This window comes from Trachemys scripta, chromosome 5, assembly GCF_013100865.1.
Source record: "Trachemys scripta elegans isolate TJP31775 chromosome 5, CAS_Tse_1.0, whole genome shotgun sequence".
Lineage (NCBI taxonomy): Eukaryota > Metazoa > Chordata > Testudines > Emydidae > Trachemys > Trachemys scripta.
The window spans coordinates 22,885,428-22,911,624 of NC_048302.1; the positions used below are offsets into that span (position 1 = coordinate 22,885,428).

Below are 26,197 nucleotides of genomic sequence, written 5' to 3' on the forward strand. Positions count from 1 at the left end.
AGGAGTCTGGTGGCACCTTAAAGACTAACAGATTTATTTGGGCATAAGCTTTCGTGAGTAAAAACCTCACTTCTTCGGATGCATACCGAAGAAGTGAGGTTTTTACTCATGAAAGCTTATGCCCAAATAAATCTGTTAGTCTTTAAGGTGCCACCAGACTCCTTGTTGTTTTTGTAGATACAGACTAACACGGCTACCCCAAGATTCAGTGTGTAAGTTTACCCGGGTTTCCTTCAACTTCCCATCTGCCCCCAAATCCTATGCCAACGGTGGGGCAAATCCAGTGGGGGTGCTCAGAAAGTCATGTGTCCAGAACTGGTGCACGGGCCCGTTGAGAGAGAGTTAAGAAAGTGGTGGATGAAGTGGTGAATGAAACAGGAAGAGGGGGGTGGAATCTGTGATGCTACACATCCAGGACAATAATAAAAGGGGAGAGAACCCCTAGCTCTCCAGAGGATTCAAGTTATTATGACCTCAGAGCAGCTTATCAGTGTGAAAAAACTTCTGCAGCATTTGAGTGTAACCAGCAAACATCACACTCACATTTCAACCTGCCCCTGCGGTGGGGCCCACAAGATATGGGGCAGTCCCCTAATGGAAGAATAAGAGGGAAATAGAGTTCAGACTCACTGATTGCAGACCCCTATGCAGGTTATTCTTGTGTAGTGGACCAATGGGGCCTGGTAATGGGGCAAATCAATATTACAGTTCCAGTCTCTTAGCATGGATGGGGCAAAGTGTATACTGCTCTGTAATCAGCAATTGTACCTCAGGTATGAATAGGGTGACCAGATGTCCCAATTTTATAGGGACAGTCCTGATATTCGGGGCTTTGTCTTATATAAGTGCCTATTACCCCCCCACTCCCTGTCCTGATTTTGCACACTTGCTATCTGGTCACCCTAGGTCTGAAAGCCATGTATTCATAAATTCAAGAAATAAATACATGAAAAAAATATTCGAATCGTATGTGTGTTTTCTAACCCACCAGAGCCAAGTGCTTTTCTACCTGGTAAAGAATCTGCAGCATTTTCAGAGTCCTATTCAAGTGTGGTTCACAGGTGACTTCTTCAGAGTTTCTGACTTGCATGATGAAAAGAGATAGATTGATTCTGGAAACGCTTTGATACATGCTCACTAGGTCCTTGAAAAAGGATATTTCTAGATTTGACCACAGGGATTCTGTAAAGAAAACAACTGTTGACATCTCTACCTTAGACAACATACATATAGTCCTTAGTAAGATCTGTCCTTTGGACAAACAGCAGTTCGTTTTGTTTTCAGATTAACTGAATAAAGCACTTGGTTTTAAACTAAACTAGTAAATCTCAAATTCATATAATGCTTTTATCTGTAGACTGCTACAGACAAGTTATCCCTTTGCATGTATTTCTACATAAGCAGCTTGTCAAAACCCTTTTCCATTGTAGGAAATATCTGGGGTGAAATCCTGGCCCAACTGAAGTCAATGGGAGTATTTCCCCATCCCGCCCCAGAAAGTGCTGAAGAACGCAGGTGATCCAGTTGTACTGCTATCAGGCCTTACCAAGAACTTTCAGGTCTTTTTGTTGGAGACTCAGGATGGCTTCTGCTAGCTGATCAAGAAGACACTCAGACATGTTAACCTGTCCCCGTGAAAGGACAGGAATGATCAGGTAGATCCTGAGAGCTTCAGGTGAGCTGGGAGAGGAAGACAGCGATGACAGCAATTTCTTAACTGCAGAGATCATCTGGGGGATAGAGGGAGCAAGGGAACAAAAGAAATTTAAAAATGCAGCGGAGCTTTGCCATAATAATTTATTACTTATAGCAGCAAGAGCAATTCAGAATTCCCAATGCCATGTCCCATCTTCTTTCATACACTGAACTGGGACTCAGGAGATCTGGGCTCAATTCATGACTCTGCCACAGTTTTCCTGTGCGACTTTAGGCAAATCACTTAATCTGTCAGTTCCTCAGATTCCCCATCTCTATAATTAGGATAATAATAATTCTTCCACCCTTGTCCATATCCCTGCCAATTTAGAGACAGTAAGCTCTTTGAGAGAAGCACCATCTCGCATTCTGTGTTTGTACAGTGCCGAGCACAATGCACACCTTCTGCACCACCATTTTGCAGATTGATCAATTTCACTTCTAGTCAGTTTCCCTTTCTGTTTCTGTTGCTCTAGCAGGGAGAGTTTGAATTAGGAAAACAAGCTTAAAACAAAAAAACACAACAAAACCACCATGAAAACATTATGTCAAACTCAGTCATTATGTGGCCTTCATCGCCATAATATCTTGGCGACTCCTAATTTAATACAAAGAAATAACCGCAAACAAAACTCTCTTTGCTCCACTGGAAGCAGCTCTGAGAGGTAGTAGATTTGTTTTTTTCCTGTTTATGGTAGGGTCTATAAAGCACTTGAAAAACCCAGAACTACATTTTGTCAGCATCCCTTTGTGGAAAAAAAATGCGATGATCCAAAGCTACTGGGTATCAGTGTAACAAGTATCATTTCTATGCCACTTCTTACCTCCTGGTAGACTTTTGGTTTCTTGTTCATCTTCTCATAAAAAAGAAGCACTGCTGACATATCTACTCCTGAGATTTCTTTGGAGGTTCTGAAATGTTTGTCTCTACTGGAAGGGAAGAAAAATCAGGGATGTGAAAGATCTGCTCCTCTGCTGTGTATTACTGGCTAAACTTGGAAGCATTTTAACAATCCCTAGGTGTGAAGGGAATGTACGTTCTGAGAAATGCTAAACCCTAATTCCAATTAGTATAATTATATTCTGCCTACCAAGAAATTCTCACTGCAGCATCAGTTGAATGATATTCCATACTCCCTGTTCTAAACTCTCATATAGCGTGGCTGTGTGTTGTTAATCAGCTGCTTGCCATATTCCACCTTAGAAGTGGTTGCATTTCAGTGCTGGGTAAAGTAACATTTGTGAAATGATTTGGAATCCTTCTGGGTATAAGATGCTATATAAATGTAAGTTCATGAACAGTAAATGTTAATATGTGACAAACCTGTCCGATCTTCATTTTGGGTAAAATGCTTTTCTCATATCCATGTGATAAACCTCCGCTCAGATCCTCTGCTCTCTCTACATTAGTGGGAGATGGAAGCATGCAAGGAGAGCAGAGTTCTGGAGACAAGGAGACAATTTTTCAAACTTGGATGCCTAAATCTTGGCCCCCACGTCCATATTCAGGCAACAAAGTGATTAGATTTTGCAAGAGTGCTTAGCACCCCTAGTTCCCACTGACCTCAATGGGACCTGGGTTTGCTCAGCACCTTTGAAAATCAAGCCACTTATTTAAGTGCCTAAATGTGAATTTAGAAGCTTAATTTTAGGCACTCATTTTTTAAAATCTTGGTCAAGATCTATTATGTGGATCAGAGGAGAATTTTAGCCTTTCCTTGAAAACTATTCTATAGACTTGTATTTTACAAATCCAGATAATCCTATCAATCTCTACATTCATTGTAATGTAGCTAATTTCTGACCAGTTTATACACAGCTGATGTACTATTTTGTTTTCAAATTAGTGTGCTCTACCTTTTGTCCAAGAAACTTCCATTGACACACGCCTCAGAGGAAAAGATCAGCCAAATAGTCCTGTTAATTTAAAACAACAACAAAAACAACCCAGAATTAATCATTCCAACAAAAACAGCAGCAACAGCTATTCAGTCTGAACAAACAGCAAAGATGTGTACAAATTGGTTTGTGATTTAAAGATGCCAGCTGTTCTACATGCTACTGTCCTTACCACTTATCTTAGATTAAAAATACTTGGAAAATCACTGAGATCCAAATTAGCCATGTGGGGATAGCTTTTCAAAAGAGCCAGTTTTTGAAGTACTCAGCATGCATAATTGGGGCCAGATTTCCCAAAAGAAAGTCAGCTCCCTTTCAGGCACCTCAAAAAGGCGAGATTTTCAGAAGTGTTCAGCATCCCAATGTACCAAGTTATTATGAAAATCTGCCCACTTATTTCTGTGCCTAAAAGAGCTGAGCACTTCTGAAAATTGGGCACCAATTGTGCATGCCGAGTCCTTCTGAAAATTCCAGCCATGCTGCTCAATGGACTTTGCATCAGGCTCTTTTGTTTTAAGGCCACCCCTTTTTGGGGTTGAGTCTCCCCCTGGATGTGCACTCTTAACTCCCAGTAACACTAGTGGCAAGTATATATTTGCTATAAGGGGAGGATATACTCCTAAAGCTGGCCAGTGTGTCTCAACTGGTGTACTTGTGAAATGTCCACTTCCATCTTTTTGCAAGAAAATGGTGACCAAGGGCCAAACACTAGAGCCCTTACTTCATTAATGTGAGTTTCGCCTGAGCACAGACGCAGTAAAGAGTGCTGGACTGAGTCTCAAAACAGCAGATATCCAATTTTGAGTCTCTGCCATTGTCCTTTTAATTACACTCCTTACAAGATTTTTTGAAAGGGAAGAACTATTTTCTTGGTACACAGTGTTTTGAAGGTTTAGCATTTACAGTATTAATGGAAAAACCCACCGGGGATCTGACTTACTTCTTTATATTCTCCCATTGTTTAGGATCCGAATTAGAAATCCATTTATCCACCTCCTTGTCTTCCGCTATGGCAATTCCATTCAAAGTAACATATGGATTCTGTATAAATGGGGAAAGAATGTTAATGAGGTTAGAAGCCCAGTAGATGAGACTCTGGTTAGCTAGGATCAGAGCCTTCTGTTGGCCAAACTGAGTGAACAAATGGGCTTTCAATCAGTAGACAATACCACAAGCATAAAATACAGAAATGATGTCACGAGAGAGAGAGAGAGATTTGCTTTTCTGACACAATTTGGTCTCAGTGAAGGGATGGAGGGAGGTGGGGAGAGTGCTGTGATTTTGGAAGAAAAACTTATTATGGGTCTAGATGGCAAATCCAAATTCATATGTGGCTCAACGGCAACAAAGCAGAAGCCTTGGTCATGAACTACATAGTTAAAAACATATCATACTTTGCATACCTTTTTCTTCAAGCAAAGCACAATGCTTTGGTTTCCTCCTGCAATAATTTTAATCACCTTTTCGGAGGTACTGTTTCCTGTGAAGGGATAAAGAAGATAAGGATGAGCCAAAGAACAACCCCTTATCTTTAGAAAGTTCAGTGCAAGGACAAGGCTTATAAAAACAAACCTTAAAAACTAATCAAAAGCTCCCAGCCCCAGAAGTGGTTCTATATAACATTTATTTATCGTGGTGAAAGAGTAAATGTATCTCTGATGGGCTCAGCAAGCAGCGTGGGGACACTGGAAGAGGGTGGCTGGCCAATCTAAAAGCAGCATGCAAGTTCCTGCATCTTCTGGTTGGCAGGAAGAAGCCAGCTGTGGAGAAGCCCCAGCTCAGGGCAGCTGGGTTTGTCTCTACTTCATGGAAGGCCTTAGTTTCAGATCTGCAACACAGAGGCAGAGCTCCTTCCACAGAAGAGTGGGATTCTAGTGGTTATCAAGCCTGAAGAGACCCCAGGAAAGTCACATTCTCCTCAATACAAAACCCAGAGGAATCCCATTTCTGAGAAGGGTAAAGGCTTCCCACTGCAGGTTAACCTGGGTCACCTTAAGGTTATAATAAGCCCATAAAGAGGGAGTGTGTTTCCTTAGTTGCTTACTGAACAGTTTTTGTGGTGCTATCTAGCTAGTGCTTCTCATTATTTTCCATATTTTCCTTTGTTACTTGTACTTTGTTGTTAGAAAAGTGTGATATAACGGTTTCCAACTGTAACTTTTTAATATGTTTTTTTTAAAATAAGGGAATATAAAAAAGGAATAAGAAGCTAATTTTGATCTGCCCTCAATATCACTGCATGTTTACCCAATATATGAGAGAGATCTGGATATATCCCAGATGCCCCGAACAGCTACAAACCTAGGACCATAGAGCGCAACAGTGAAAAACTATTGCTATAATCCTCTTAAGAACTGCCTAGTTATGGCCAGCGTGTGCTGTTGAGAAGACATCTGTCCTATTCATTAAAATGGAGTTTGGGACCGGAGTCGATGGCTCTTCACTAGCTTGGTTTCCACATCTCTAGCATTACTAGACTCAGTCAATGCCTCATGGACAAGACTAATTGAAGAAGAGGTTTAAATCTGAGTTTCAGAATAAGGTGTGAAGTAATTTAAAATGACTTAATTGTAAAAAAAATCCAGCGAATGAGAATGTGCAGCACATCTAGCTGAACAGCAGTAGGTACAATGATGTAAGTAGCTATTAAGCAATGCTTTAAGGCATGATGTTCTTTCTACAATTGCATTGGATCCGAGAAGAGGCAACTGAGACAATTAAACAGCACAGCAGTAAGAGTAGCCTGCAGTACGTTGCCTGAAGAGGAGAAAGGTACAGAGATACCAGAATCCACAGTTGACCCTTAACATCTATGCCATGGCTGCTCAGTAACACCCCCTGCTGGCTCGCTGTGGTGTAGCCAGCACTCCCTGCCTCAGGTTCCTTCCCAAAGGTTCTCTCCTTGGCTTTCCAGGTGTCTGGCTGTGATGGAAATGTGGCTTAACCTTCTGGCCAAGTGACAAACAAACGTTACTTGTTCCAAGGTAGCAAAAGTCCAAACTAAAAACTCCCAAACAAGCAAAAGGGCATTTGCCCTTCAGGGCTTCCCTTCAGCAATGCCCTCCTGGCCCCATTCCCAGCCCCTTTCTGGGCTAACTTTTGAGAATATAGCTGCCTCTGGGATAGAGCTTGCTCCCCTGGAGTACCATTTCCCTCCAAACCTCAGTTCAGGGCCTTCCTCAGGAGCCAACTCCCTGTGGTTCCAACTCAGACTGATCTCACATAGCGCTTTCAAAAGGCCCAGGTGTTCACTAATCTATCACTTGACCTCTCCTTAGTCCTGCCCCCTCAGGGTGGGAAGCAGCTAATTAATTATGGTGGCACAGGTGTAGTTGGACCCCATCTCCCCTTAGAGGGGATAGTTACCCGGTGACAGCTTATTTAGAGGTCAGGTTGAGAGGTAAAGAAGATACTAGGGTAACTGTTGCTTCGGGCTAAGCAACCCTGCCAGAATGTTTTCCCCCCAGAGTCCTCTAGTACATTAGTCATCAGGGAAACCACTCATTTATTCAGGCTAGGGAGAAAGATAACAAGTTTTGCCTTTGAAAGTGAGTGTGATTCTCATGAGTTTGCCCAATTTGAAGGAGAAAATAGCAGTTAGTGACTTTATCCTGGCAGGAGGTTCCCCACACAATTATCTACTTAGTTCTTCTCAAATGTTCGTAAGGTTAATCATCTCAATTGCTTTCAGGCTGTCCAATGTTTAGGGACAAAGCTCCTTGTTCCCAGCCCTCTCTCTCCCACGCTCTTGTCACTCCCCTCGTTAAACAAAATGTGTTTTTCATTTAAAAAAAAAAAACTAACGCCTCCCTGGTTTGGACCTAAAATAACAAAGTACAGCTCATAAAGATCTACTGTGCAAATTACCCTGGTTGAGTTTTCCACCATTCACCCACTCTGAAGGTAATTCGACAGGCAGTGGTATCAACTGATTAGATGTGTCACCATTGCCCAGCTGCCCTTCTGCTCCACAACCAAATGAATAGACTTTTCCCAAGGAGGGGACATAGACGAGCGTGTGCCATCTGTTCAGAGAAAGAAAATGGACAATGGAAGAGCGCCATTGAGCTACTTAGGATAATACATACAGGCACATTTTCAGAGCAATGCATGGGGGTGCTTCCCATTAAAGTTACTGAGAACCATGCTACAGAAGCCCTCTAGTCAAATTTGTAGGGTGCTCCTTACAATAAACATGCAGAACTGAAAGAACAATCTGTGCATCTGTAGTTAAATGAACACAGTTCCACTGCTTCTAGATAGCTCTTTATTTTCTAATTTTGAACCAGTGAGAATTACAAACAATAAAGTATTCTGCATTGATATTTTTCCATTTGGCAAGCATAAATATTTTCTGTGGTTTTAGATCTGATCCAAAGCCCGCTGGAGTCAACAGAAGATTTTCTGTTGATTTCAGTGGACATTGTATCAGGCTGTTAATGACTGAATATAATTTCATAGTTTTCATCATTCACAGTTAGATTGTTACTGCTCAGTAACACCCATTTTCCCATGTTGTACAGGGATTGACTGGAAATTTTGGTAGATTTCGTCCCTGTTAGGTAACTTGATGGTCTTTTTCTGTTTGACACATGTATGTATTCTTCATCACCTGGTGAGAGCAGCCAGGGATTATGGGTACAGTATGATTTTTAAATCTGCTCACGCCATTGGAGCGGGACTTTGTTCTCATGAAGCTCAATGCAGGGCAGGGTCTGTGTGTGGAAAAGTTAATAAATAAAACGTGTGTCTGGTCAATAGTCTATCAGCTGTAAGCAGTTAAAATAAGGGGATCTGAAAAAAGTGACGTAGAGATTTCTTTTCCTAACATCCTCCAGTGCTTCCCAAAAGCTCTGCAAAGTTATCTCCTTGTCATTATAAAGCTTCAAGGACATTGCCATTTCCTACCTTCCGCATGCTATCTGAGACACCCTTGCTCCAAATAGCTCAGCCACAATACGAGGTGTCAGTTCATTCTGGGTGGAGTTGTGACCAAGTTGCCCATAATCTCCAGCTCCAAAGGTACACACCAGCCCATCCTTGGAGAGGAACAAACAGACATGAGGGTCATTTAATCTCAAAATAGCACACACTATTAAAAAATGGTAATGCCAACTATGGACCAGATCCCGCGAATGCTTACACAACTTCACTCACATGGATAGTCCTGTTGACTATCCATATAAGACATTAGAGAGACAAGGTGGGTGAGGCAATAGCTTCTGTTGGACCAACTTCTGCTGGCAAAAGAGATAAGCTTCTGAGAAGTTCGTCCAACAGAAGATGTTACCTCACCCACCTTGTCTCTCTAATACCTTGGCTACAACTACACTACATACATGTAAGAACATGCTATAGACCATAGATCAGAGAATGGGTGATGCAAATACAAATTGAATAATGCTAATATAAAGCCTGATCCTGCATTACCTATACATGTGAGTAACTTTACTCCTGAGAATAGTCCTATTGCTTAAGGGCTTTAGTCGTGTGAGTAAACTTAGTAAATAAGTTGTTGTTGTTGTTGTTGTTCTCAGTCAGTGAGGACACTATAAAAACCATCAAAAAGTAATAATGTTTGGTCATCACTGACAATTGAAGTGCGTGTTGTTAACATTGCCTTGAGACATCCAGTCCCCATGTACTTGGGTTCAAAGTTTCAGCTTCTGCCAGTCACTACTGGAATGTCCCTTCGGTTCTTTGATAACCCATGGCTGAATGAGAACAACTCCTCATTTAATGTTCTGCAGGAATTTAAGTAGACTATGGTCCTATAAAACTCAGTTAGCAACTGCCAGGGACCAGCTTCACATTCCCATAAATGTAAATATTGCCCTTGCAGGGAATCAACATTCTACTAGTTAGTGTATCATCTCTGTTGGGCTAAACTTCCCTTGTGCTCTGTGAAGTTAATGAATTCAAATTCAACCAAACCTGTGAGAGAACGGCAGTGTGCTCTCCACCACACGAGATATACACAGTCTTCTTATGTTCTAGGGCTCTAATGTATGAAGGGTAATATTTGTCTGAAAAGAAAAACAATGTAGATTGACGACATTGGTAAATCTAAAGCAAATAAAGGTCTAGAAAAATACTTATAACCATCCTGGAATTACTTCTTAAAAAATAAAAAAAGCCTTTCCCCTGTATATAGAACGTGCATACAAGGCTTATTCATGTTCTGTTACAATGCAGAATGCTTCATAATACCCTGGCAAGTTTGTTTATTTGGTTGTTTTACATATTTATGTAGTTAGAACTTAGGCTTGGTCTACACTACCCGCCCCAATTCGAACTAAGGTACGCAACTTCAGCTACGTGAATAACGTAGCTGAAGTCGAAGTACCTTAGTTCGAACTTACCTTGGTCCACACGCGGCAGGCAGGCTCCCCCGTCGACTCCGCGGTACTCCTCTCGCCGAGCTGGAGTACCGCAGTCGACGGCAAGCACTTCCGGGTTCGACTTATCGCGTCCAGACTAGACGCGATAAGTCGAACCCAGAACTTCGATTTCCAGCCGTCGAACTAGCTGGTAAGTGTAGCCAAGGCCTAAGAATAAAACTTGGGCCAATATTCAAACCTGTTAGGAAAATATCCTCCCCGCCTTACTTTTCACGCTGCTCTGTGTCTTTCCTTACTTTGTGTGTCTCCAAGTCCCAGCTGTCCAAAATCATTCTTCCCCCATGAGTAAACGGCTCCTGAGAGCGACAGGGCAAGGCTGTGAGTTCCTCCTGCAGCAATCTGAGCCAGTGGGATGCCTCTGAGCTCCCGCACCAGTTGTGGTTTGTCGGTAAAGGCAGTCTGGTTCCCCACTCCAAGCTGACCATGTGAGTTCTGTCCCCAGGTAAAAAGCTCACCTCCTTAACACAAGAAAGAGAAAAAACCCATCACAGTTTCAAACATACAGGTTTCCACCTAATGGGCCCTCCTACTTCCACATCAGGGACCCGAAGATTGAGCCAAACTTCTTTATATATGAATCGAGACCCCCAGTTAAGACTCAGTAATAGCAGAGATCCCGGATGCCTCAGCACTGGCTTTCAGGGGCCCGCAGCGAGGTTAGCCTTGGGAGCAGCTGGAGGAGGTGGTCCCAAACCAGCCTTCTCTACCTTTGCTCCATAATGTTTTATCAGTGCATGATTATGTTACATCATCACATTATCAAGTGATGTCATCACATGCAGATAAGGGGTCAGGCTGTAAAAAAGCAGCGTTGACACAATGGGGACATTAAATCAATTCAGAACTCGCTGGACCTGGTTCTGACTTGTGAAAATCAGGAGCGTGCCCTAAAGTTGTGATGGGTCGTAACCCTCCCTGCCAGTCCGCAATTCATAGACCTTTCAGCCATAGATCTCATAGCACTTTATCACCTCCATTTTACATATGTGGAAAGAGAGAGAGTGAAGTTAAGTAACTTGTCCAAGGGCACACAGCAACTCACTAGCAGAGTCAGGAATAAACCAAGGAACTCCTGACTCCCAGCCCTAGGCTTAGTCTACTAGATGTAGCTGCCCTCTGCTATCTACGAAGGATCCAATCCTGTAATCCCTGCTCCGGAATAGCCTCATCAAAGACATAATGAGTAGCCTTCTTAAACAATTGTAATGGAAAAGTGGCACTTCTATACCTTCGATATTTTAAAAAGTGAAAAACCCTAATTAATAATTTTGACATTTATAGAAATAAATAAATGATTCACACCATTTTAATATGAAGAATTAATTATGACTCAGAGTAGAAGCTTTTTTTTTTATTATTTCCAGGAACAAGTGACCGGAAGAAATCTGATAGGAAGCGGTATGACAATAGCCCCATTCTCTTTCATCTAATGTTAAATTAACATACAACTGTCATTTGGAGAAAACCAAATGAGCATGCACATTCAGAGACGAGCACAATTTGAGATATACAGATTAACAAATTCATGTAAATATAGTGAGAATTATATCTATCCTAGGTATTTACATGGCCCCATTACTATAGTATTAGAGCACATCCCAGTATAATGTATTTATCCTCAACACTCCTTTGAGGAGGGCAGTCCTATTGCTCCTAAGTTATAGATGCAGAAACGGAGGCACAGAGATTCAGAGTTTTGCTCAAGTTTGTATAGGAAGTTTCTGGCAGAATAGGGAATTGAACCTAGGTCTCTTGAGTTGCAGGCTACTGCCCTAACCACTGGATCACCCTTCCTCTCTGACTCTTCTGAAAACAGTTTCCTATCCAGTATTTACCCTTTCATAATAATACATTAACTAATTGTGATGCTTAAAATTTTAGCTCTTGAGGAGAGGGTTGCAATACTCCAATTTCATACTTTAGAGAAAATTTAAGCAAGGAGAATACCTTTAGACAGTGCCATGGAATGATGGTCCCCACATGCGATTTGGACAATGTATTTGTCTCTTAATTCTTTCAGCAGTCTGGAAAAAAAAAACATGAAATGCTGTGAATCCAACATAAATGATTCTAATCTTAATCCAATAAGAGCCTGCCTGAGAATCTATTTTTATTCTGTTCTACCACTTTCAGCATGCTTCAATGTTGTATAGTCTTTTGATTCTAACCTTACTCACACTACTTCTGCCCAGGTGTAGTTCCATTGGCTTCAGTTGAGCTGATCCTGATTTAGACCAATGTAAACTAGAGTAGGATCAGGCCTTATAGTTACATATTTTTTAAACTCTGACTGGGGCACAGTTACAGAATACAACATCACACAGGTGATGGCAGTGTACTTATATGCTTCCTGTAGGTTAGTGGGTGAGTCAATTAATACAGTTCAGTCAGATGCTATATGGTCACTTTGGGTCCAGTTCTCCCACCCTCACCACACTGAACAGTACCTCTACTCCACAAGTAGTCCCATTGAGACCAGTGGGGCTCATGGAATAAGGCACTTCTTGATGCTTAGGGAATCTGGTACTCAGATAGTCCATTTAGTCCGGTACCGTTAACAATCCTCAATTGTCTATTTCTTGCTGAGTTAAAAAAACAAAGTAGGCTCCAAACCTGACTCTGCTCCATCCCCCTCCTTTATAACAGGAGCACCTCTTGGTCCATTGCTGTAGGATGCACTTTTCTGTCATCCTTAGGAGAAATAGGCAGGCACTCATATGCTACTTGTAAGTACTGCTATCCTCTAACATGCTCAATGCACTTCAATGTAATCACAGGAATCAGCTTGGAGTCGTGCATCCCTTCCGGCAACGCTCAAGCCTCATTCCAGCGTGGTTGGTCTTTCAGGGCATTGACCATACTTTCTGTATAAACAAAGCTACCCCCTAACTTACATTTTAGACCCATGTTTTCTTTAGTTGAAAAACAAACTCTTTCTTCCCTAGGCAAAGGGGAAACATGTCCCCAAAATACCCCACTAATTCAGTCTCTGCTACTGTGGCACCATTGGCTTACTACACCTCTACCCCGATATAACGCTGTCCTCGGGAGCCAAAAAATCTTACCGTGTTACAGGTGAAACCGTGTTATATCAAACTTGCTTTGATCCGCCGGAGTGCGCAGCCCGCGCCCCGCCCCACTCCTCCCCTCCCGGAGCACTGTTTTACCACGTTATATCCGAATTCATGTTATATCAGGTGGTGTTATATCGGGGTAGAGGTGTACTACCATTCCCTACTTCTCTTCCCAGTGGCTGGGGCAACAGTGATGGATGGGTTCCTTCTCTTGCCCTGTTATTATTTCAGGACCTCCCTCATCTATCCTCCTCTGAAGACCATTCCATCCTTCTTATCTCTCCCTGCACTCTCTGGCTGGCTGTCAGTTACACCAGGCCCCACATTTCCTGCTCAACTGTCCCCTCTCCTTTCGATCCCTTACCCTTATTTTGGGCTGCTTCAGCCCAGATCTTTCTCTGCTTACGTTAATTATTGGACCCCCAGGTCTGGACCAACTTCCCCCTGTTTTTGGTCACTCTCTGAACTTGGTATTCACCAAATACTGGTCTCGCTCTCTAACCATCATCACCATCCACTGAGACATTTCCCACCTCATCTCCGACTTATTAGCTGGGGCTGAAATGCTGTGCTCAGAAAGCTTTCCATCCGAGGAGAGAATGAGCATATGAGCTGCTCCACAGTCCAAGGAATGCACCCTCGTGTCCTTTCCTGAATTCACGCATTCTGCAGAGTAAATCAAGACAGAAACCCACCATCATTTTGAGACATTGAACATATTAAAAGCTACCCAGCAACTTCACGCTATATTAACGATCACAGAATGAGTTTCTGCTCCTCAGCACAAAGTTTGCACATATGCATGTACTGGTACGGGATGTGGCCACTCTCAGGCACACAATTCTCTCCTATGTGGCATGCAGAGCACCCAGATGACCTGGATGTAGTAGCGTGGGCCATAGGTTTCAGTAATGGTTGAACCTTACTCCTCCCCCATCCATGTGGTGGTGTGGTCTAGTGCATCCGTACAGTTTGTACACCCACCGTCCATGCCTCCACAACTTCCCCAGCCTTCCCACAACACCCCATAGAGAAAGAAAGACTGCAGAGCTCAGTTCTGTGGCTTATGGAATCCACGGCAGGACCACTTTGCTTCCAGTCCCCCAAGTGCAGTGGAATGTGGCATGGCTAATAATAAACTATGACCTGATTTTCAGAGGTGATGAGCACCCAAATCTCCTTCAGCAAGAGCTGCAAGTGCTCAGTTCTTCTGAAAGTCAGCTCAGCAGATTATTACAAATGAAGGCGAGTTTTAAACCACTCTAATTTGCTTGCCATTGTTTTTTTCTGGCTGTTTGTCTTTATTGCACATCCCTCAGTCTAGTCAATGGAAAACAAACTAGTCAGTTTCACGGTTGTATATAGCCAGATGTCTATCTGGATCTAATGCCTGCTTGGGTTCCCCGTCCCACAGGAAAATGGTTACATCCATAAATAGAAACCTGTATTAGTGCAACAACAAAAGAAATCATCAAAGCATTTCTAGTCAGCTTAGATTTTGTAACTCCTCTTCTTCTTTAATAGTATCAAAAAGGGAGGCAAAAATTAGCCACAGTCCCTTTAAGTTAGATTTCTCTAGCCTATAGGTCCCCTTCTCACAGACTCTATTCCATTACCAAAATAGGAGTGTCCCCACTAAATCCCTTAAACTTCATTCTTATTAGACTTGGACTCCTGCACACAGGAGTCTCTGTTTGGTTGGTTCTTTGTTTCCTTCCAAAGAAACCCACTCAAAAGGGTGAAAAGGGGAAGATGATTATGCCGGGACCCTAATAAAGTCAATAGTTTTTATCTAAAATTGGGCTTTAGCGCAGAAGCTTTAACATTCTCAGTATATAACAGAATCTCAGATGCCTGTAAGTGTGCATCAGATCTCAATACCATTTTACTAATCCGTGCCTTCATCTGCCTTATCATGTAGACGTTACTGCTCCATAAATTATGATCCTCTCATTCAAATTTATCTTAAACTAAATCAACATGAAGCCAGTGATCAGGGCTTACATTTACATGCCCAAGGCACTCAGATCACTGAGAAGTCAAGGAGAGTCAACTATCTGTAATAACAACAAAATTCCTATTTTCCTGGGAAAAAGGATTATTCCTCCAACTATCAGGAGGCGTCTGCAGTGCAGAAATGACCACCTGCACTTCATCCATCATCGCCAGGTAGCCTGACAGGCCCCTGAGTAACACTCTGCTCAGCCTCTGGAATGGAAACCGAAACTGGTACTTGGTATGACAGAGAAAGGAAACTGCTCTAGTGAGAGAAGAGATAAGACAGAAATAAGAGTGGCAGCAGGGACCTGGGAATTGGACTTCTGAACAGCAAGAGTAGGCAAATCACAAACCACTTGGAGTTTCCTGTGAAAAATCAACCTAAGTCCTAAATTACCTTGGTCTCCTGTGATAAGTTTAATTTAAAGAGGAAGACTATAACCATATTAATGTACTGTAAAAATAACGTATTACAGAATCACAGCAGACACACCTTCAATTTCTATCACACATTTAACTCTAAAGGGGTTAGATTTGGGCACATGACAACAAAAAAGAAAATGTTCATATATTGGTCCAGATTCTGAGCTGCTGGGAAGCTAGGAAATCTCTGGAGCTGTGTCAGTTTACACCAGATCAGAACCTGGTCCTTGAGTTTGAAAAACAAATACTCACCGGGTTTTCTGTGTTCGCCCTCTTTGTCAAAAATGAGAACGCTCCCGTTTTTCTCCACGACAGCTAGGGAGCTTTCTTTGCAGTTTATCTGGCAGATTTCTTGCGGGTGCTTCTTGAAGAAGTTGGGGTGGCAGTTTGGTTTTGGGAACAACAGCAACGATGAGGATGCTACTTCTGCTGGTTGAGGAGGTGGTGACAATAAACTCATTTGGCAGCTGGTTTGTTGCCTGCCTGTCTGGCAGTCCCTTGGCATTTTGTTAGATATGCTCTTATTCTCCAGCTGTATTCAGAGAAAGCCAGCCACGACACACCGTATTGTGGAAACAGCTCCAGATGCAGCAAAAACAGCTGATAAACACAAAGTCCACTGGGACCCACGTTGGAAAGGATACGTCTGTCTCTCAGCTTTTGCTTGTGGCAGTAATCGGAGAGAGAAAAGGGTTTTTACTCTTTGAAGATTTGCAAAAGAAAAACAGAACCAGGCAGCCCAGGGGTTTTTTTTAGCTCATAAAAGTTCCTTGTATGACTGAAGCTCTTGTCCGATGCCACCGTGAGTGTGAATGTTGGTGAAGAGAAGGGGAGAGGCTACAGGTTTAAATCTCCACGAACTGCTCCGCCCCTCCGCCTTCTGTAAAAGGGAGAGAGACAGGAGGTGTGTCCTTTGCAGGAAATCGAAAGTATGCGGCTTTTCCCAGCCCTCTCCTTAGCGCGGGGAGGAGGGGAAGTAAAACCTGCGCGTCACACACAGAGGCAGCAAAGGGCATGGATTTAAAGGCATCAGTAATGAAAAGAGAAAAATGTAGAGCTACTTCCATTGTTGTGCAATAAAAACTTGAGCCAGAGTTTCTTTAGCTGGGTGGCTAAGCGGATACAATTCATTATCTCCAGCAGAGACAACCAATCTATTATGGCAACGACTCAGTGGCTTGTAGTGTGTCAGAAAATGCAGCCCTTTCGGACCACCCCGTGGTAAATTTGGACATTACATCGGTAGGATTTATCGCTCCCCCTTCCTTTCAGTAAAAGCAACCAGAAGAAAAGCATCATTTCTATGTGTGTATATATATCTCCTCAATATATGTTCCATTCTATATGCATCCGAAGAAGTGGGCTGTAGCCCACGAAAGCTTATGCTCTAATAAATTTGTTAGTCTCTAAGGTGCCACAAGTACTCCTGTTCTTTTTGCGGATACAGACTAACACGGCTGCTACTCTGAAACCTGTCATCATTTCTATGTGTCTGGTGCAATTTCTGGGCATTTCTCTCATGTCTCACCAACAGCATCCCCTGGAGCAGGGATGAGAAGTCGAACATTCTTATTTTTTTCCATCTTTCAGAAGTTTTAACAGATCCATACAGCCATATTCAAATACAATGACAAAGAAAACACAGCAGGAGTATGGATTTAACAATAGCAGAGTATGAAATATTCATAAATACTCCTGGCCTAAGTGTTATAAGAAAAATAATTCCCTAACCACCCTACCCACCGCCACAAAAAGGAGAAGTTTCAGAAGCCCAATCTACCTGGAAACAGTTTGTAACACTTCCATGAAAGACCAAGTGTCTTGATAGTTGGTTTGTGTGTCTCCATAGCTTGTCAGTTTTTCCAAGAGGACGGTGTTGGTTAGCTGTCAGTCAATCAGAGAATGTTGGGGGAATACCAGATTTCCATTTTTGTAAACTGACTCTTTTGGCCTCTCTAAAGTCCTGCAGCAATCCTGTTTCCTGCCATCAGGGGAACAGGTAGATTTTCTAGAATGTCCCAAACACAGAGGCTTGAAGTAGTGCAAACCCCTACCCCAGTCACCTTAGATGGAGCACCACACACTTTCCTCCAAAATGTGGATATACTTTGACATTCAAGGAATGTAGGAGACAGGTTTGCACAGGTGCTGTCACATCTCCAGCAGTTTCTATGCAGGGTGAGTACAGCTTTATGCAGTTACCCCGGAGTCCAATAATAGCTAATTAAAATTTTGTTCTGAAAGAAATGCAAAAAAAGAGAACTGGATGCTCTCATATATTGTGCCAGATCTGATCCCACCTGTCAGAGGAAATGGAGATGTTTAGCTCCTCCCATATTTCTTTTACAGTACATCCCATAAAGTTGTAGTAGAGGAGACAGTATCTGTATTTTCTTTTAACAAGTTTGTAATGGAGATTTCAATCATCTAAAGAAATTTAGGGTCTCTAAGTAGATGTGTGTTTAACTTCCATCTTGAGGATCTTGTAGCACTATAACCAATATCTATGTGAACAGAAATTGGAGCATGATCAGAGATGATAATATTACTGACTTACACCTCTACAAGCTAGTACCTTAGATATCATAAAAAAAATCTAATCTGGAATAGGAGGTATGAACCATAGAGAAATGTGTAATTATCCTTTGTAGGATGCTTCAGTCTCCAAACATCCATTAGTCCACTCTCTTTCAGCAGGGATAATGGATAGCTTGCAAAGGCCTGAGATTTTTGCTTAGAATACGGAGATTTGTCTACAATATCATCCATGACACCATTCCAGTCTCCTGGTACCACTGGGACATCAGTTCCGTTGGAAATAATGTCCGGTTTTTCTGCGATAAAGGGTGCATTCTCACCAATAGGATTACATACACTCCCCAAAATTAATCTCTTAGCATTGAAAATGCCTTCAATTATGATGTATCTGCCCTCTGGAGCCACTCATGACAGAATACGTTGAAAAATTAGGTTCTTGTGGATTAATATCACTACTTCCCTTCACCTGGAGTTGAAAAAGGAGTGATATTCACCTTCCCACTCAGTTTTTAAATTCTGTCTGCATCTTCATTCCTTAAATGGGTCTCCTGAAGGAAAACTATGAGACCTCCATTTGATTTTAAGTGCCTCAAAGTTTTGCTTCTCTTGGAGAGTTCATTAAGCCACTGTGCATTCCAGGAACAAAACTTTAAATACAGCTCATGAAAAATCAGTGATTGTTCAGCTGCTGATTGATGCCCAGTAGACTGACAGCCTCCAAGTGCCTCTCCATAAAACAAAAACACCACACCCCATACAATCCTCCATCCCTGTAACATCTCAGATTTCCAATATGGGCATGTCCAGATTCTAGGCAGTGTATGCCTGCACCGATCCTCCCTTCCCCCGTACACAATACAAATTAAGAATCCGCCAGAAATATCCCTATATTTACCAAAATACCTACATATGCCAAGATCATGCTGTTAGCAAGATCTAGTTTTGAGTCCTGTAGTGTTTGCCAAGAATCCAATGGGATTATTGAAGTATTTCACAGAGTCTGTCAACTTCGTTATGAAGATATCAGTCTATTTGAGGCTGTATTTAATATCTGACCCCGTGAGAGCGCATTTGATGCCATTAAATACTGCTGTCTTCTTGGTTAAATTTGCAGAGAAGTCTGGATACAAAGAAAATGTAAAATCCTTATAAAAAAAATCCTTTTTGCCTAGCAGCAGACATCAGCTTAACTTTGTCATTAACTCTTAGCAATTTAAAGATGATGGGTCTGGAGTTATTATTGTTCTCTCTCCTTCTGGCCCCTACCACTTGATGGGCACTTCCAATCTCTAGGGGAGGCAAAATGGGACCCAATCCCATTACCTCAGAGTGTGTTCTGGAGAAAGCTAATCATGTTTTTCTTCCCAGCCCTCCAGAGATGCCCAGTAACCACAAATTATTCCTGCATGATTGGTTTTCAAGATCTTCTTGTTTCTTCTCAAGACTGGTTAGTCTTTGCCTTAAGGAAACATTCTCTGTTTTAACTTCCTTCAGTTCTATGGCAGTTTTTCATAGTTCGTTTTCTAAATAGGTGAAACGAGCTTTCACTTCTCCTGGATCTTCAGAGAGCTCATGCATATCTTGAGATAAAAGATCAAATATGGTAGTTCGAAAGTCCCTCAGAGCTGCCGAGTTGTGTGAGAGAGACTGCTTCGTTTCCTCTGCCTTCTTTCTTTGGAGACTCAGGCTTGGCTCATGTGGTGTTTCTATTTGTCCCAGCAGGATCCATAAAAACACAACAAAAAGGGTCCCCCTGGTTTAGTTAATACATTTCGGACAGAAAGTTGTTGTCTAGATACCTGGGAGCCCTTAATTGACGAGGATTAGTGTGTGAGGATTTAGGAGACCTGGAATCAGGCAGCCATCTTCTCTACAGGTCAAGTGAACCCCCCAAGATGAACATTCTGATGGATGAAAACTTCCAGTCTTACTTCACTGACACACCTATTTTCTGCCCCTGAGCCAACTTCTGAAGGATGGCAGAGACTTGACTTAGAAAATACAGCCCCTGGGCCAGAGCAGAACACACAAATGGATGCCGTTTTTGAGTTGTTTCTCTAACACTGTTCAGAAACCAGACCAGGCCAGAGAGAGAGTGTGTGTGTGTGTGTGTGTGATGTAACGCTGTGTGTGTGTGTGTGTGTGTGTGATGTAATGCAGAGGTTTCTCTCATCCATCTGAATTTGCATTTCTCCCCACCTCCACCCCTCAGCCCTGGAGTTGCAGTTTATGAAGGATGCATACTCCCACTGATTCTCAGCCTCAGTCCAGTGAAGAGCAATTTTTAACAGTTGCCTCTCCATCAGAAAATGCCACCCTTCTGCAAACAAAGAGAATGTTGTGTTGACTATTAAACTTCTAAGATTACAAGCAGCACAGTAGTAATGCCTATAGTTAAGGTTTGCTTAACACTATAATGTTATAACTCCCAGTTTCCAGAAGATAAACTTTAACCTTTAGGGCGGAAATTTTCCATGCTTTGTGCCTGTCTCAGGTTGAACTTTTTTGGAAAGTCTGATCAAAAACAGTTCATCCACTTGCAGGAATGAGGTCAATGAACAATATGTGAATATTGAGTTTTCCTGCTTTTTCTTTTAAACAGTCCTTGGTCCTCAGGGTAGGGAGCAGTTAACAGATGTAGCAGAGGTGGTGATGTGCCTTTTTCTGTGAAAATGTATCTATTTCACTTAATTATACACCATAGAAAACTGCCATTTGTGCCTCCGCAATATGACTTTGTTAATTATTTCTAGAAGTTCAAGATCTTGTCAAACTACAAACTTTTTACTAAGCCTCCTGCATCATTTCTAAGCAACTATGTGAGCAGAAATAAATGGGGGTAACTCATGTAATTAAAGCCAGGCAGGTGCTTAAATATCTTGCTGAGTCTGGGCCCAAGCAGGAAGTGTGACTACCTCTACTCTCCTTTATATTCTTTTCCATTACTAATCCCTTTATTTTCCCCAGGTCCCTTCCTCAGATGTCCATCATGCATACAATAGAGGCAGGTCATTCAATCCCTTTTTTCGCTAGAGAAATGCCTACAGGACCAGATGATTGACTTCCTTACTAATAAAGCCAAAGTGAAGAATGAAGGAAATAAAAGCGGGTTACAATTTTATTTGATGCGACTTTCATTAGCAAACTACATGCAACTAGCAGTCAGACCAAGGAAATCAGACTTCTGTGCTGCTAAATACTAAGAACAAAAAGGCCATGTGATGCAATTGCTTTTTAAGTAGATTTAATTGATTTCAATGGGGAGTTCTACTTAAACATCAGTGATATAATGTGGACCTAAACATTTACATTGTCTTTATCTAAATACAGTAGAAACACCATTATTGCAAAAATATTACAGAACTTTATCCCATCAAATGTATTTTCTTCATTAGCATTCTTTTCACCCTGCTCACCCAACCACCAAATAGGTCAGAATTATTCACATGCAATATCACTCTTACTACATTATATTGAATAGCGTTTGCAAGTTGCTAACATCAAAATGAGGCCAGAGAATTTTACCTCAAGATGCTACCAAAAAAAAGTAGGTCAAAATGGCTTTAAGAACTGGTAGAGTTATCATGAAGCTAGTGAAATTTGACAAACAACTAACGTTAAGGTTATAAACTGGAACTCGCTGTTTGATCTGCTGGGTGCAGTAGACGGGTTATAATTTTGTATTAGGTTGAAAACTAAGAAAATAATTCCTTAGACACTGATATTTTATCTTTTTCTTTGAAGTTGTCTTTTAATACTTTGAGCAGGGGGTTGGACTAGATGACCTCCTGAGGTCTCTTCCAACCCTGATATTCTATGAATACAATGCAGGGTTAATAATATTTGATCGTAACATATACAACTACTCTCTATTCTTCCCATATACTTCAAGACAATATTTTATGGAGTTTCTAATACAAAATGTATACACTGAATGGTCAGAGTATTTTTTTAATTTGAGATTTAAGTGATATAGCAGTAATTTAATATAGTTTGTTGGTTAGAAGCTTTCAATATATGGCAGTTAAATTCTCATCCTATAGCACTACAGTTTTGGACTAGTATTAGAGTGTGCCACAGTTTCTGTTATAAACCCTATTTTAGATTATGCTCTACATTTTTCTGCTTTGCTGAGGCTTAGTCAAACCATTAAACTTATATAGATATTATTTGGGTTTAATCTGTTTCTTCACGTTAGTGAGACCCTAAATAATTCTGACACTCCTGAACAAGGGTGTTTGGGAATTGCCACTGCAGACTTAACACAAAAGCAAACAAACCCATTTTTGTAAGTGGTGTTTGAATTATTCCAAAGTTTTTCTCCTGTATCGGGAAGAGACTGTACTACTGGCCTGATTCCAATGGGAATTTTGGAGGAAGGAATCCAGAATCAAGAGACTAGGGAGCATTTCTGTTTCCGATTCATGTTGTGCATATTTGTGACTCAATTTTTGCCAAACCCCCGATTGTTATCGATCGCTAGAAGAAGTTTCTCTCGGAGTTTTTCTATTGTAGAATACTGTGGGAGGATCAGGATGTGATAGCAGGTCTGTGCTTCAGGGATGTGATCTTCAGACATAGTCATATGTTGGTTGAACTTTATCTTTATACAGTCCATTCCCATTACAGGGATCCGGTCACTTCCTGTGAGAAACACTACAGAGCAGAACAGAATTAGATTTCAGCTGGAAGAAGAGTTAGAAGTATGTATTTCAAGTTACCTTTTATAAAGTGATGGGCATTTGAGGAATATTTACCATAGCACATTTCGTATAAACTTATCTCCAATAATGCTTTTCAGAATGGTACAGTTTCAGAATGATATTCAAATTATTTATATAGCCCCATAGGCATGAATAGCGCTTTAAAGGCAAATAGATAGACAAAGTCCCTGCAGTTGAGATGCTTACAGTCTAAGGCCTTGATCCTGCAAACATTGCACATATGCATAGTCTCATTGACTTCAGCAGCCATTGGATCAGGCCCTTTATGTGCATGTTTAGCACCACTGATGTCAATGGGAGTATTTCATTCAGAAGTCATTTTTACTGCACAGAATCTTTGGGCACTGTACATGTCGGGACAGACTTTGTAGAACCCCAGAGGAGTCAATTCTACTTCAAGGAAGAGTGGCTCATGGTAACTACTCTATTTTGAAAGATTTTTCATTGGTTTATTTCTCTCAAAAATTCAGCTATTCTGTTGGTGGACATGATACTCACAGAGAAAGCCCTTCTTCTGTGCCACTGTAAGCTCATGGAAAACCTTCCAGAACATTTTGATGGTGGGGTGTGATGGAGTGTACACTCCCCAGTAGACTGCATTCTTCAAAATGGAACAAAGGAAAAATGTTTACTCTTAAGAAGCGAAACTCAGTGGATAAATCAGAATGATATTGGAGAAGATTCTTTCCTCTGTTCCCTTCATACCTTTTCAAATTTGTTCCAGTCATAATTAGCATTTCCAATTGCCACCTCCATCAGTTCTTGAGGCTGGAAGAATCTAAGTATCTTTCTGTCCAGGACTTTATAAAATCCCCTCTTGAACTCCTCATAAACCACCTCCACAGATTTGTTGAAGACGTAATCCACATACTTGTTGACAAAGTCCTTCCTTCACAGAACCAAAGAGAGATATTGGTTAGCTTACACACAATATTCTTCTCTTCATACACATAGGACAGTAAATATATTTGCATGGTCACCTTGCTCCTCACCTCACAGCAATAAAATAGTAATAAGAATAGCTTTTATTCAGATACAGTTTGACACACCATTTTTTCCTGTAATTTTTTTTAAAAAGTATTTTTCTCCTTGTTAGAATTAAACTGACTGACATTCCTTTGATGCTAAGGAAGAGGGAGACATTCATTTAATGGCTCAGATAATAGTTTCAAAAGATGGTTATAAGAGAAAAGTTTCTACTGAGGTTCTAAAAAGAACTAGGTAAGTTCATGCAGGATAGGTCCTTCCATGGCTATTAGCCAATATGATCAGGGATGAAACCCCATCCCTAAGCCTCTGACTGCCAGATGCTGGGACTGGGTGACAGGGGATGGATTACTTGATTACCTGTTCTGTTCATTCTCTCTGGGGCACCTGCCACTGGCCACTGTCAGAAGACAGGATACTGGATTAGCTGGAACTTTGGTCTGATCCAGTATGGCCGTTCTTATGTGTCGTGTCCCAGGGGTAGGAAGTACTTTAGAATCTGACCCTCCAAACATTTATTGCTGGATTTATTGCTTACTACTGCGAATTGAAATCATGATAGTCCCCGTGACTACTCATGACAGTAAGAGCTACACTCAATACTCACAGGATCTGGCCCTGAGTTTGTAACAAAATGACAAAAATGATTGTGTCCTGATGGGGAGCCTGAAGTGGGTAAAGTCTCAACAAGTGCCTTTAGACTGCCCAGTCCTAGGGAGAGAGGCCCAGTATCATGCAATTGCACACATGCATTTGGGGGAAATGTTGGTGCGTCTCTCACAGACACGTGCCAAAGGAGGAATTGTTTTAAATCAGCTCATCAGGTGACAAGTCAGGGGTTCACATAACCTCACTAGGGAGAGGAGTCTGGGACTGAACAAAGGAGACACGTATTCACTCCCAGCCTTCCACGCAGAGGATGGTGAGAGGGACAAAGGCTCAGGTCTCTATATGGGGGTGTTTGTAACTGTTAAGCTTATCTTTTCCTGTACCTTCCACCTTATCCCTGCTCTCCCAGCTAGGAGAGTTTGCCTCATTATCATTGGCATGGAGGTACTGAGAACTGCAGTACTTAAAAGGACACTATTGTAAAGAGCTGGACAGTTGCTCTGACTCTGAGGCCTGGTTGTGAAAGGCCCGGTTGTAAAAGGCCCACCAGTTAGAATTAAATAAACCAATCTGCATGAAGATACTTGTTTTTGTTGTTCACAGCTATGGAACTGCCATCTGGAATCAGGTCTACTTCCTTGTTGTCCCACGACACCTGAAACCATGAAAACATTCTTGTGAGAAGAGGCAACAATCCAGGCAACCTTCTCTCCATTAAACAATTCCCTACTACGGTACTTGAAATCAATATGGCTGCAAACTTCCCACTGGTGTTGTGCGTGTTACAGAAACCTTTAATCCAATCACCTTCAAAACTGCACTATAGTGGCAAGAGAGAATGCGTGGCTGGTGCAAATGTGACCACAATTTCAGTGACTTCCTGTAACTATTAAAAGACATGGGTGTGTCAGTAATGTGCACAGGTAGAACTCTTATATGTCATTTTCAGATGGGTTTGTTTCTAGGCATTAAAGAAAACATGAAGATTTCTGTCCTCTTTTTTGCCTTTGCCATCTCCCCTTCAAGCCCAGGCCTCCCCTATCATACCCGGAGCTTTCGCTCATTGATTGACAGGATAGAACGGGCTAAATTCAACACTAGTGAAGTCTATGGAATTGCCTTTGCTTACAACAAATCAAGATCTGGCCCACTGTGATTGGAAGAGACCAGCCTCAGAGCCAAAGGGCTCATCGCTCCAATAAGAGACTATGATAATTAAAACAAAATCGGTTAGTTCCTACAAGTATCTTATTTAAAGTGGGGTTTTCATTTTCAAAGATTGTGAAGCTGGGAAAATAATTTGTGTTGCAGTAGCATGTCGGAGCCCCAGTCACCGACTAGGACACCATTGTGCCCGGTACTGTACAAACAGAACAAAAAGATAGCCCCTGCCTCAAAGTGCTGATAAAAAGACACTCTAGACTTGCATTCCCATAGTGGCTTATTCTGAATTTCCAGAGGGAACAGTCGTCGTCTCCTAAACTGGATAACATGCAGGGAGGAAAAAAAATGAATAAGCGACTGAAGTAAGTACACGAAAAGCTTTTAAATACCACATCAGCAGTGTAAGAGCGCCCAATTCACCGTGTGAAGCAAAGAACAACATTTCAAAAGTGAAAGCAATTGTAACTACTGTAGTGCATAGCAAATGAAGTGGACATGTATCATAATGGCTTCCAGAGGTACTCACACAATAATGTATCTGAAGATTCTCTTCAATATCATCATACTCATAATCTAGAACTGCCTGCAAACTCCTAAAGGAAAAAAAAAAAAGAGACAAAAATATACTTATAAATTGTTAGATGACAGACCACATGATAAATTACCCTGCACCATGAGTAGTCAA

At 41.6% G+C, this 26,197-nt stretch overlaps 2 protein-coding genes across 2 annotated transcripts in view; both read right to left on the reverse strand.

The window, feature by feature from the left end:
- LOC117878233 (E3 ISG15--protein ligase HERC5-like) overlaps positions 1-16,541 on the reverse strand; it is a 48,463-nt gene extending 31,922 nt beyond the window's left edge. The window contains exons 1-13 of the mRNA XM_034772330.1: positions 15,743-16,541; positions 13,603-13,735; positions 11,943-12,019; positions 10,232-10,453; positions 9,529-9,620; positions 8,503-8,633; positions 7,462-7,619; positions 4,998-5,074; positions 4,535-4,635; positions 3,553-3,612; positions 2,520-2,625; positions 1,547-1,730; positions 1,010-1,182 (exon numbers count right to left, since the gene is read on the reverse strand). Coding sequence (XP_034628221.1) covers positions 1,010-1,182; positions 1,547-1,730; positions 2,520-2,625; positions 3,553-3,612; positions 4,535-4,635; positions 4,998-5,074; positions 7,462-7,619; positions 8,503-8,633; positions 9,529-9,620; positions 10,232-10,453; positions 11,943-12,019; positions 13,603-13,735; positions 15,743-15,995 — 1,767 coding nt within the window. The 5' untranslated portion in view covers positions 15,996-16,541. The remainder of the gene's footprint in view (positions 1-1,009; positions 1,183-1,546; positions 1,731-2,519; positions 2,626-3,552; positions 3,613-4,534; positions 4,636-4,997; positions 5,075-7,461; positions 7,620-8,502; positions 8,634-9,528; positions 9,621-10,231; positions 10,454-11,942; positions 12,020-13,602; positions 13,736-15,742) is intronic.
- A 5,442-nt stretch (positions 16,542-21,983) lies between these two features.
- LOC117878232 (probable E3 ubiquitin-protein ligase HERC6) overlaps positions 21,984-26,197 on the reverse strand; it is a 41,954-nt gene continuing 37,740 nt past the window's right edge. The window contains exons 19-23 of the mRNA XM_034772329.1: positions 26,039-26,105; positions 24,933-25,003; positions 23,458-23,641; positions 23,251-23,353; positions 21,984-22,684 (exon numbers count right to left, since the gene is read on the reverse strand). Of these exons, the coding sequence (XP_034628220.1) occupies positions 22,473-22,684; positions 23,251-23,353; positions 23,458-23,641; positions 24,933-25,003; positions 26,039-26,105 (637 nt within the window). The 3' untranslated portion in view covers positions 21,984-22,472. The remainder of the gene's footprint in view (positions 22,685-23,250; positions 23,354-23,457; positions 23,642-24,932; positions 25,004-26,038; positions 26,106-26,197) is intronic.